The sequence below is a fragment of the Antechinus flavipes genome, chromosome 1 (genome assembly GCF_016432865.1).
Source record: "Antechinus flavipes isolate AdamAnt ecotype Samford, QLD, Australia chromosome 1, AdamAnt_v2, whole genome shotgun sequence".
Taxonomy (NCBI): domain Eukaryota; kingdom Metazoa; phylum Chordata; class Mammalia; order Dasyuromorphia; family Dasyuridae; genus Antechinus; species Antechinus flavipes.
The window spans coordinates 380,270,602-380,284,119 of NC_067398.1; the positions used below are offsets into that span (position 1 = coordinate 380,270,602).

At 35.5% G+C, this 13,518-nt stretch overlaps 1 protein-coding gene across 1 annotated transcript in view; it reads left to right on the forward strand.

Moving 5' to 3' along the window:
* The window catches only part of AHRR (aryl hydrocarbon receptor repressor), a 255,083-nt gene that overhangs the window by 145,403 nt on the left and 96,162 nt on the right, over positions 1 to 13,518 (forward strand). The window contains exon 4 of the mRNA XM_051969788.1: positions 7,961 to 8,061. Within this exon, the coding sequence (XP_051825748.1) occupies positions 7,961 to 8,061 (101 nt within the window). The remainder of the gene's footprint in view (positions 1 to 7,960; positions 8,062 to 13,518) is intronic.

A 13,518-nucleotide genomic window follows, 5' to 3' on the forward strand; every position in this document is an offset into this window, starting at 1 on the left:
TCATGTCAATGACAGTCTCTTTGATGAGTAGAAACCACATGAACTAGTAATATGGAGATGAGCATCACTAAGAGTTTGCCTTTTGCAATATCAATTACCTTATCATGGCATCAATGCAGAAAAAAATAAGACAGATCTTGCTAATCAACATAAATTTCCCTAAAGCCAAATTTCCCTTTTTTCTCCCCCTCTGGATTTCACAAGGCCCCATGCTAGTGATAATTTGATAAAAAACAATATATCCTAAAGGCACAGATTCCTACTTCCAAATTCAAACCCACCTCAAAGACTCATAATTATAATTTCGTTATTACCATTATGTTATTATCATATGTTATATTATTATTACTATTATGTTATTATATTATGCTATTATCATTACAAGGCACAGTCTTGTAAGACAAAACCCAGGAAGGTGTAAGTCCAGTAAGAGTAGAGCTTTGTGACAAATGCTCAGAATAAAAGAAGAGCTTTTTAAAATTATATAGGGGATGAGAGGAAGAAAAAGAAGGAAGGGATAGGCTTAGCCTAAAAAAGGATGTAGTAATCAACAGTGGAGAGAAGCACTGTTTTGCTTACTAAGGAGAAGGGCTAGACTAAATAGCCTCTGAAGTCAGTTCCAACTTTGAAATTACATAATTCTGTAAGAACAATTTTTAGCTTGGAAAGGAAAAAAATAGTTATTAATAGATAATTGAACTCCAAGAAAAGTGAGCATTAATAGCCAGTCAATAAACATCTATTAAGGACAATACACTATCCTAGGCACTGGGGGTACAAGGACAAAGAGGTTTGCAACTCAGGGAGCTGCAGCATCCTCTCAGGAGAGACAATATTGTGTGTACATGTGTGTCTATATGTGTGTGTACATATAGCTATACATAGCTATCTGGATATATATGTATATATACAGAAATATATAAAATAGAAGCTAATTTTGGATGGCAGAGTTGTGGGGAGACCATTAATGACTGGGAGGATTAGGAGGGATTTCACATAGAAACTAAATTCTTGAAGGAAACTACGGAGTGCAAGGCATATAGATGAAAAGGGAGTGCATTCCAGACTGAGGGAACAACTAAAGCAGACATGGAGAAAGGAAATGGCAGATTCCCCAAAAGTTCAGTTTGGCTGTACAATAGAATGGTCTTTGGGGAGCACATATATGTATCAGGAGACATGATGTGGCTCATGATCCATCAGACAATCAAGAGAGATCACAGAAACCCCAAGAGGTGAAGAGTATCCAGGAGGAGAATTCTGCAGAAGTGGATGAGAAGTTTGAGAACTGAGAAAAGGCCACTATATGTGATAAATGGTCAAAGGATAAATATTTAACTGCTCTTGATGAATTCAAGCCATAGATTGTGGATGAATCACATCCTGAGGCATGGTGAATGCAAATGCCAGATGCTCTAAGTAGGCAGTATTAAATTTGGGGTCTATGGATTACCAAAAGCAGGCAAAACTCCTTATTATAACTGGTCCAGATTAAAATATAATTATGAAATAAAAAATAAAAGGAAAATAAAATGTACTGCTATTTTGTGGTTTTCTAAGTCAATTTGTGGCTGTAGGGATCAGGGATTTTTTCTATTTGAGTTTGACACTAATACTGTAAAGGATCCAGTTAGGTAGCTGGGTGGCAGAGTGTAGGAATGGGAGTAAGGAAGATCTTAATTTAAATCCTACTTCACGTTAGATATTTATTAGCTGTGTGACCTTGGATAAGTCACTTAATGTTTCCTTATCTGTAAAACAGAGGCAATAATAATCCCTATCTCATAGGATAGAGATTTTTGTAAAGTATTTTGCAAACCTAAAAGCATTATCTAAAGGCTAATCATTATTAATTATTTTTATTAATCATGGAAAGCAAGAGAGATGGCATAATATTGAAGATGGGTAGATGCTGTCCTCACCCACTGACATTTATTCCTGGGGTAAAAATAAGAATATGTTTTTGAAGGAGTGGCTAGTGAGACTTAGAAAGAGAAGTAGGCAAATTATTGGTTATTTTGAATGGCTCTCTGAGGGGAAAATTTACATAAAAACAAAAATATCGATAAAAGTTATTTTTTTAAAAAAGAAGAAATGGTGATTACTATAGCCCATTGCAGTTTCATTAAAAATGAATCATACCAGACTAAGTGTACTCATCTTGCTTGTATAATGAGACTAATAGGGGAATTTTGTAGACGCAGCATAGCTAAATTTCGGGAAGGCATTTGAAAGTCTCTCCTTACAAATTGTTAGAAAAGGTAGAAAGATGCAAACTGAATGGTAATATAAATAGATTTGAAATCGATTGAAATTCTTAGCAGGTGTAGACATGGTCATTAGAACAATCAGTATTGCATAGCTGGTGCAATTGGAGAAGAAGGAACTGTTGGGGCTAAGATTTGCTATGTCGATTAAAAGAACTACTGCCCAGGGCAAGTATATGTTGCCATCATTGAATACAATGGTAAGATGAATGTCTCCATAGGCCAACTAAACAATATTGTGACAGTATTGATAGGTTATATTCCGATGTTCAACCACAACTCCCTGAGTCTCTAGGGGAAAGGCAATTGCTTCCAATTCCTTCCTAATTGGTAATTAAAATAACTGCTACTGAAACAGGAGAGCATCAGGGCATTTGTAGGCTGAAACTGGTGCTTCTGATATTGGCCCATTTAGTTCTGAGAGAGTCAAGATAGAAAGGAAGTGGTGGACCTAGGTATCTTGGGAAGAGAGACTTGCAGCAGTGCTACAGAGATGTAATCTGTTCAAGAATCTAATTCAGAGTTTTAGGTCATGCCATTGATGATGTGTTTATCAAATTTCTAGATGACACTAAATTAGGATCACTAATTCTTTGGATGAAAGGACTGGTATCCAAAAAGAACTAGAGTAATGGGCCAAATCTAAAAAGAATTTAATGCAATAAATGCACACATCCAACGAATGAAATGCACAAATGCAGAATGGGGTTGATATAGCTATCAAACACCTCATAGGAATCAAAGAGACTGGGAGTTTAAAAGACCAAGAATATGATATGAGTCAGTGGTATGATATGGAGGTCAAAAGATTGTATGATAGTTTTGGTCTCATGGTGTCCAGAATGAAGGATGTAATATGTCTACAGCACTCTGTCCTGGTCAATTCACATTCAAAGTCTTGTATTCATTTCTGAGTATCAGACAAAGAGCATAGTGAGGGAAAGGACAGAATGATGAAGGATGAAAACATAATATATCATTTGAGAGAATTGGAACTTCGTAGTTGAGAGAAAAGACTTAGTGGGTACATAATCAATGTCCACAAATATTTGAAGGATCTTTGTTTGGAAGAAAATTTGAGGAGTAATTGATTAAAAGGAAGGGAAAGGGATGGGAGCAAGCATTTATATAATGTCCACTCTGTCAATCATTGTGCCTAAGCACTTTTATATTTATATGCTCATTTGATCCTTAAAAAAACCCATGAAATTGGTGCTGTAAATTATCCAGATTTCACCATGGAGGAAATCTGAAGTCACATTTGAACCTCAGGTCAGACTCAGTTTTCTATCCAGGAAAAATGAACAGAGGATTGAACTTGGATTTGGGAAAACCAGCTTCAGACACTGAGTGACTTTAGGTAGATTCTTTAATCTCAATATCTCATCCATGAAGATGGGTTGGGTGGCATTCTAAGGTCTCTTCCAGCTCTCAATCTATGAATAGTATGGGTAGTATTTTACAGATAAGGAAAGTGAGGAACAGAAGTAACTCCTGATTCTGAGTTCATAGGTTACAAAATTACACTTGGACAGTTCAATGATACAGTACATAGAACACTGGACTTGGAATCATGAAGACTCATCTTCTTAATTTCAAATATGGCCTTAGACACTTACTAGTTGTGTGACTTTGGATCAGTCACTTAACTATGCTTGCCACAATTTCCTCATCTGTAAAATGAGCTGGACAAGGAAATAGACAACCATTCCAGTAGCTTTGTTATCTTTCTTCCTCCAAAACACACACACACACACACACACACACACACACACACACAAAATGGGATTATAGATAGTTGAACTCTACTGAAATGATTGAACAATAATAACAAAATGATTCAATTAGCAATTAAAGTAGAAATAATTGAAAAATTAGAAATAAAAGTTGGAAGATAGAGTTAGTTCAATACAAAGAGGGTTTTCCCTTTCAAAATTAGACTTTCTTTTATAGAATTAAGGCTTTAAGTTATTTTGGTTAAAGACATTACCTTGATATATTCTCTGGTTTTTTTTATTTTAGTATTAAAACTCATTTTCCTCAGCTCTAATAGCATTTGCAACTAAGGGTCTTAACTTTTCTATGATAACTTTCTCACTGTTTCCCTTTCTCTTAATTATAAACAGTAACAATACTGGTATATGTTTAACAACCAGCTTTCTTAAAAAAAGTTTAATCTTAGTTATTAAGATTTTGTCTATCACTTTCTAAAAACCTAGATAATGAACAGAATTGTAAATCAAGATTCGATTTCTAGTGTTTACAAATGTTCACAAGGTGCAAATGTTCACACTGAAAATTTAACAACTGGCTTTTGCAAACTGGTCTAGGTCAGTTCCAATATATGTGGATCATAGAGACTGTGAAATTATGAGAAACTGTAGAGATTATGAGGAGGTACATGATGTAGTAGAAAGAGTGTTGAATTTGGAGCCTGCATTGCAGACTTTAAAGCTTACTAGCTATGGGTTGATTTCAGAAAAATTGTATAACCCCTTGAAACCTCAGTTTTTTTCACATTTCCAGTGAGACTAACAAATATTACTTGAATTATCTAACTCAAGTGGTTGTGAGAAAAGACATTTTTAAAGTGTTTGAGATGTTCTGATCAGACCTGGGCCCCTTCAGCAGAAGAGGAAGTAAGATAAAGACAGAAACCAGCAGTAACTGATGAGTTCATGGGAGTAACTACCAAATACAAAAGGAATTGTTTTAATTCATAAATATGTGGCTATGAAGGGCAGCTAAGTGGTACAGTAGATAGATCACTGGCCCTGGAATCATGAATCCCATAGTTCAAATTTGCCCTCAGACACTTACTAGCTACTCACTTAACTCCAGTTGTCTATAAAATAAATTCATGGATGTTTTTTTCACTCCCTACTTATGTATTTATAAAGACTCCCTTTATTTAGAACACCTTGCAAGCACTCATGCTAATGAGTGCTAAGATAAACTTGTAGTCAAGAGAAATTGTCAGGGTCCCTCTTGGACCTCATATATGCTATTGTGGCATGTCCTGAATTAGGACAAAAAAAGATCCAGATATTAACAATTTGGCACTTGTCCTTATTGGTATTTTCTCTTGCTCTTTAGTCATTTCATTTGTGCTGACTCTTTGTGACTCCATTTAGGGTTTTCTTGGCAAAGACACTGGAGTGTTTGTCGTGTCTTTCTCCAGCTTATATTTATAGAGATGAGGAAACTGAGGTAAACTAGCAGGTAAATGACCTGCCCTGGATCACATAGTAATTTGAAGTGATATACAGTCAGGTCTTCCTGATTCAAGTTCTGATGTTCTATCCAATGTGACACCTAAGTGCCCAACAAAATCTTAAAGCACAATGTAAATATTATTATTATAATCATAGTAATATATAGTACTTTTAAGGTATATTGAGGGCATTATATGTTTTATCTGATTTGTTTCTCATAACAGCTCTATGGGGTAGTATTATTATTATTGTCCCCATTTTACTAATAAGGAAACTGAGGACCGGAGAATTTAAGTTAATTCCTGATTTTAAGTCCAGTGTCCTATCCACTGTTCTATACTTCCTCCATACATGAGATGATCTGCATTGAGTATTATTAAGACTCTTGTCCTTTGATTCTTTATTTTGATGCTGTCAAAGACCTTTTTTTCTGATTATTCTCTTCTCTCTAGGTTTTCATGAAAACTATGCACCCCTGGATCTCCTACCTATCTGACTGCTCTGTGAGGGTCTCCTTTGCTGGCTCTACTTCCAATCCATGTTCATTCCCCCAAGACCTTGTTCTGGGCTCTCTTTTCTTTCCTTGTACCATTTTTCTTCTCTCTATATATACACTTTTCCATGGGGACAACTAGATGAAATGCCCCAATTCAGTGTCTTGTTTGTGAAATAGCCAGAAGGCAGGTGTCACTGGCTTGGTGATCTCATTAGTTCCCATGGGTTCAGTTGTCATCTTCATAAGCTGTATATCTAGCCCTCTTCTCTCTTCTAAAGTCCATCTTCACATATTTTGGGCGTCTCAAATTGGGCACCCTATGGGTATCTCAAATTCCCCCAAAGAAATCATTATTTATTTATTTTTTACCCTCACACCTTCCTTTCTTCTCAACTCCCTTCTTCTTTTGGAGGGACCCTTACCCTTCCAGTCTTCAGGATAATAACTTTTGTGATTTTTAAGTCATACTCACACTAGCCCCCATAGCCAAGCAATTGTCAAGTCACTATTGCTACCTTTACATTGTATATATGCATGTTACAATGTATATATGTATGTATATATCAGTGTAGCTGAATGGGTGTATATATACATATACACACATATATATATATATATGATGTGTACACAATATAGACATGTACATATACATACATATAGACATGTACACACCTATAGATATATACATAAACTCATACACCACATACACATATATTGACATGTACATATACACAAACACATATAAATCTCATACAATTTTTTTTTACTCATACAATTGCTCCCCTGGTACAAGTCCTCATCACCTTAACTCTATACTATTGCAATAGCATTTTTGTTAATCTGTTCGTGTCCTTTTTACTTCTAGGAACAAATGTAAGATCCTCTGTTTGGTGTTTAGAGCCCTTCACAGCCCGGCTCCCTTCTCCCTTTATAGCTGTTTTACTCTACTTCCTTTCATACACTCCATTATTGGTTACATTGGTCTGCTTGGTAGATCTCACATCCAACACTACCTCTTCCATCTTTGCCTTTTTCCTGGCTTTTTCCAATTCCTGAAGACTCTCCCTTTCCTCATCTACCTCCTGGCTTTCTTGATTTTTTTCACCACCTCCTACCTTTTGCAGGTAATGTTTCCAGGTCCTCTCCCCTCTGAAAATTATCTTCCATTTTTATATCATATGGATAAAATGCATGAACAAGCTATTTGCATATTTTGTGTTAATTTTCTCACTAAAATATGAACTCTCTGAGCACAGAGGTGGATTTTGCCTTTCTTTTTACCTTTATCACTATCAAATAGTGAGTGATATGTAAATGCTCGACTGACTGATTGACTGATACCCTGATAAATTGGAATGGGAGTCTCACCTTTTAATACACATTTCATGACCACACAAAAATTGTGTTTAAGTTGTAACTGTTTTGGGTGAATTAGTTCCAATTTTCCATTGATGTTGAGAATGAAAAGGAATTTTTTTGTGTTTTTATATGCTTTAATGTACTAAAACTTTAAAATTTTCTTCAGCCCAGGATGGCGTAGTTTGGGTAGTGATATGTAATCAGAATGATGGAAATAAAAATTGCAGCTTTAAGGAACAACATTAAAAGATAGTGCACTGGACTGACCAAAGTTTTCTAAGACAAACTGAATCAAACTTAGTTAAGTATTGGGTCGTTCTGTCTTTCTTTGGTTGCTGACTGTGAGCCAACACTAACTGGGTTGAATTATATAAACTGCAAGGATTTGGTAACATGATGTTTTTTTTCTTGAGTTTTCGTGTACCTATTCATTTGTTTGCTTTATTTTTTGATGAAGAGGATAACAGTGGAAAAATATCATTCAATAAAAACAATGTTTACAATCCTTGGATTACTGAGAAAGTCATTCTACCCTGTAAATGTGGTTTACTTTCTTGGGCCCAAGACAGAGGAGATAAATTGATTGAGATCATTGACATATTGCTACTTTTCTTCTCTAACAGCTATTCAGGAGCAACACTTTAGGACCCATGGTGACCACCCAGTGAAAGAAGATCACCTCCCCACTGGAATTGCCATGCCAGAAGGGGGACTCTTGCTAGAAGTGAGTACATGCAATTTCCCTTTTACTTTGCCCTCCAGAATCAAATACAAGATGCTGTGTGTGGCATTCAAAGCTCTATATAACCTAGTTCCTTCCTATCCTTCCAGTCTTCTTTTACCTTACTCCTTGGCATATACTCTTGGATCCAGTGACACTGGCCTCCTGGTTGTTCCATGAACAACACAGTCCATCTCTAGACTCTGAGCATTTTGTTGTCGTTGTTGACGTTCATTTCTCATGTCTGGAATGCATTTTCTCCTCCTGACTTCCCTGGCTTTTTTTAAGACTTGGCTAAAATCCTATCTTCTACAGGAAGCCTTTCCTCTAAATATCTTCTCATTTTTAGTTACTTCCTATTATATTATATCATGTATAATCATATATTACATTATAGATTCTATAATACATCATATAGTAATATAAATGTATCTATTACATATAAAATACACATATATATATCATATAGTAATATATCACAAAACATATTATAAACATATCACATAGTAATATAAATATACATATGTCACAAAATATGTGTAACATGATATATACATACATATGTATGTGTGTTTGTGTTTGTATATATCTTGTTTGTATGTATTTTTTCTTTGTTGTTTCCCGACAAGAAGACAAAAACTATCTTTTGCCTCTTTTTGTATTTCCAGCACTTAGCACAGTGCCTAACAGATAATAGCCACTTAATAAACTTTGAATGAAAGTTTATTCTACTAATGAAATACAAAATTCCTTGCCTGATATCCAAGGCTCTCCACATCATAACTCCTACTTATCTACCTTTTCCGCCTTATTTCATATCACTCCCGTCATGGTCTCCACATTCCAGCCCAGCTAGAGTACTGATTGTTTTCAGAGCTGGATGTTTCATCTCCTTCCACCATGTTTCACCACGACAATTAACAAACACTCCCTCTTCAACTTCAGCTTTCTTCAGGGCCCTAGTATTATCACTTCTTTCCCCAAACTTTTCCTGATTTCTTCCTTAGAATTGTTTATACACATGTTAAATTCTACCCCCCTCTCTTCCCCCATTTCCACCCTTCCTGAAAATGTAAGTTCTTTGAAGATTGGGAATTGTTTTGTCTTTGAATCTTCAGCACCTAGCACAGTCCTGACACATAGAAAGTGTTTAAGAAATGTTTGTTGAGCTGAAACACAGTGATATTTGGCAGCCAATATAACTTTTCTCTCAGACTGCACTAATTTAGTGGTTATTCATAAAAACTTCATTTATTCAGAAAATGTGTCAATTTTATTTTGTTTAGAGTTTTTTTTTTACTCATGCCCAGCTCTTTGTGACCCCATTTGGGGTTTTTTTGGCAGAAATAGTAGACTGGTTTGTCAACTGGTTTGTCATTTCCTTCTCCAGCTTATTTTACAGGTGAGAAAACTGAGGCGAATAAAGTTAAATGTCTCACAGCTACTAAGTATTTGAGACCAGATTTGAATTCAGGAAGCTATGCTATAAAGTAATAAAATGGGTTTTTTCTGGAAGCTAATTTTCAGAAAAAGTGTTCTGAAATGAAATTGTTCTATGGCAAAATTGCTGGAATAAGTATAAAGCCCCTCACAGTAGTACTTGGACAAGCAGCAGCATGGCAGTGTGTTGGATGTGAAATTAGGAAGAATTCAATTCACATCCTATGTCTGGGAGTGATGGAGCTGTGGACAAGTCCTTTGCCAGGCCTGAGGTCAGGAAGACTCATCTTGAAAATAATATTCTATCTCTTTGTTTCAGAACTTTACTAATTGAGATTAGTCTTGAACCTTCCCCAGTGAAGTTTTATGTACTTATCAAGATTGGATCTGTTCCCTTCTGGTCTGTAATCCAGTTGTTCACATTTCCTACCATGAAAAAGAACGAGAAGGTATAATCCATAGTAATGTTTTCTAACTTTGCCCAAGTTATTGTTTGTACAATAAAAGCACATGAATTAGGATCACTGTAGTGCTGGAAGAGGTCCAGGGAAAACCTTTGCAGTTATTTAGTAATTTATTTTGTTTTTGTCTTTATGACTCCTTAAAGTCTCAGCAGTAATTTAATTAGAACACAGTTTAACATTAGTGGTTTTGTTTAATGGAGTGAAAACTTAAGGACTAATTTCTTCTGACCCAGGATACTTCCAAATAATTCTCAGAAGAAAATAGGGTCTTAACTGGAGTATAGTAAAAAGAGACAAATGTGGAGTCAGAGGTCTTGAGTTTGAGTCTGGCCTCCAGACTTTCTAGGTGTATGGTCTTGGTCAAAATGTTTAAATATTCTGATCCTTGTTTCCTTCATCTATAAAATGGGGAAAATACTATTTATACTAACTACCATGTGAGAATTGCATGAAACTATATGAAAAAATGATGTGTGTATGTCTATAGCTACATATATGCTATTATATTATTATTATTATTAATATTATCATCATATCTGATATATAGTCGAAATCAACTTAAATGACTGAACAACAAATGGTGAAGGAAAAGGCATATTAATGTCTGAAGGGGAATTCCTGTTAATAAGCACAGTATTTTAGAATTTCCAGGCAGAGCAGGATGAGCATAACCTCAGAGAGACAGTTGTCTCTTTCAAACCTCAAGAGAAGAAAATTTCACAAGATCCCTTGGCTCCTTGTCAGAGTTACCTCTGACCCCTAATTTAGATCTAAGCCACTACCATGTAAGCCCATTCCCCATTGCCTCTCCTCACTGGAGAAAAGCCATGTTCACTAGGAATCAAATGTTGCCTTTTTCCAGCCTGCTCTCCAAGAACCCATTTCCTTAAGAAGAGTCGGGCATAATGATTGAAGACTTGGGTTCAAAGTCCACCCTTAACACTTATTAGGCAAGTCACTCTCCTTTTCTGGATCCTAGTCCAGAAATGTTAAACAATAAAGGAGGGTGAACTGACCACATTGCATCTAATAATTGAAAATATGGCCTGAAGGTGAATAAAATGGGAAATGTTGGGAAATATTAAGCAAAATACACACACAAAAAAATAACACAATGTTAATGTGTGGTTTTCTAAGTCAATATGCAGCCCACTTTCTATGCTCTTAATAGAGAAAATGCCTTGCCTTACACTGTAGAAATCCAAGGTTAAATTTGAAAACAAAAAAGTATGTATACTTCATTATACCCGAATTAATAAAGATTTTACTCCTATTTGAACTTACAACAACAGGATCCCTATTGTCCCTACAGATAAGTGAGGTGTAAAAGTGTGGTCCTTTTCAGAAGGAGGCAGGGCTTTCAGATAATCTCGTGCCTTCACAAAGAGCTCAGAATGACCAGATCCACAGTCTGTTCTCAATTCCTTCCTACCAGATGTCCTCATCTCTTATCTTTAACTCTCCTCAGGTGAAGAGGCCAGAATTTAAATCCCACTGGGTGTGGCTGTGTAGATTTTATGCTTAACTTCATATTACTTTTAGCAAAGTCATCCAGAGACTTTAATCTCTCTCCACAGTATCGATTGCTCCAGAATTCTTTGAGCTTCAAATTGCTTGCATTGGTGTGAATGACTTCATGTGCCTTATAAATTCTATCTGGCTCCTTTATTATTCAATCTGGGCTCTCCATAATCCCTTTTCAGATTTTTGAATCATCCTTCATACATTTATCTCATTGACTATGAACTCAGGCTTTCAAACATTCAGGAATGGATCAAGAGCTCTGGCAAGGCACAGACTTCACTCTTTTTTTCCCTCTTCCTGTATTTTGGTTAAAATTAGAAATCTGAAGAATTTCTTTCTTTTTTCAGGGCTTATTAAATTTCAGTAAGATCATTCCACATTTTTTGTGCTTGAACTGCCAACTGTTAGAAACACCTAAAGCCTGAAGCCTCTTCAAATTTTAGTAGTTATGGTGGCTCCCTGTGAGAGAGTTCACATCTTTGTTTAAATTGCTTTCAGTTGCCTGAAAGTAGTGATTTGGCCAGTAAAGATCCCAGAGAAAAGGTAATGAAAGATATCTTTCCCTTTCTAGCTAAGAGTTAGGGGAAATTAGGATATAATATTGAATTGTATACTTTGTTATACACAACCTCTGTAGTTGATGTTTTTGCTTATTTGTTTTTCTTGGTCATAAGGAAGAATTCTGTCTACAGGGATTTAGGGTAAGAAACAACTGTGGTATAAAGATAAAAAACAGTATGAAATTAATTTTTTAAAAAAGAATGGTTTAAGTGGAACTCTCAAATATTCCATCATTAGTCATCTGTTTCTGGCACTGTGTACATTTTCATAGTAGATAAGGAGATTTTTAAAATTTACATTAGAGGAGTGATGAAATAGTCACTCAGGCATGGCTTTCCAAAGTTTTTTTTCCCCTAATTTTATAACAATTCTATATTTTATAACAACAATGACTAATACTTTCATTGTTTTTTTAAGTTTTGTTAAGCACTTTTTCATATATTATCTAATTTGTTCCTCACAACAAGCCTGCTATGTAGGTGCTTTTATTATCTCCATTTCACTGATAAGGAAACTGAGACAAAAAAAGTTTTAGTGACTTGCTGCACCAAACTCAAGCTACCACACGCTAGTTTAGGAAGGCTCTAGTCAAACTGTATTCTATTCTGTATTTTTGAGCTGCCACCAGCAATTTTTTCATTTTATTCCTTTCAATTCAACTCATTTTATTTTATTTATTTATCTTAAAAATTTTAATAGCTTTTTATTTACAAGTTATATGCATGGGTAATTTTACAGCATTGACAATTGCCAACCTTTTGTTCCAATTTTTCCCCTCCTTACCCCCACCCCCTCCCCTAGATGGTAGGATGACCAGTAGATGTTAAATATATTAAAGTATAAATTAGATACACAATAAGTATACATGACCAAATCATTATTTTGCTGTACAAAAAGAATCAGATTCTGAAATATTGTACAATTAGCCTGTGAAGGAAATCCAAAATGAGGGCAGGCAAAAATATAGGGATTGGGAATTCAATGTAATGGTTCTTAGTCATCTCCCAGAGTTTTCACTGGGTGTAGCTGGTTCAGTTCATTACTGATCCATTGGAAGTGATTTGGTTCATCTCATTGCTGAAGATGGCCAGATCCATCAGAATTGGTCATCATATAAATTGTTGTTGAAGTATATAATGATCTCCTGGCCTTGCTCGTTTCACTCAGCATCAGTTCATGTAAGTCTCTCCAGGCCTTTTTGAAATCATCCTGTTGGTCATTTCTTACCGAACAATAATATTCCAATTCAACTCAATAGATATTTGTTAAATGTCTCCTTTGGGGAAACAAACAAAAAAATAGTTGAATAAAGCACTTCTAACCATTAAAGATTTTATATATTGCTGCAGATATTCACAAGCATTTAAGATGGGAGAAAATTGGAGGACCAGGACTTCTAATTGCTGATGGTACCTGTACAGAGCCAGTAAGAGAGAGTCTAGAAGGTTGAGACGAGGAGTACAAAGTATAT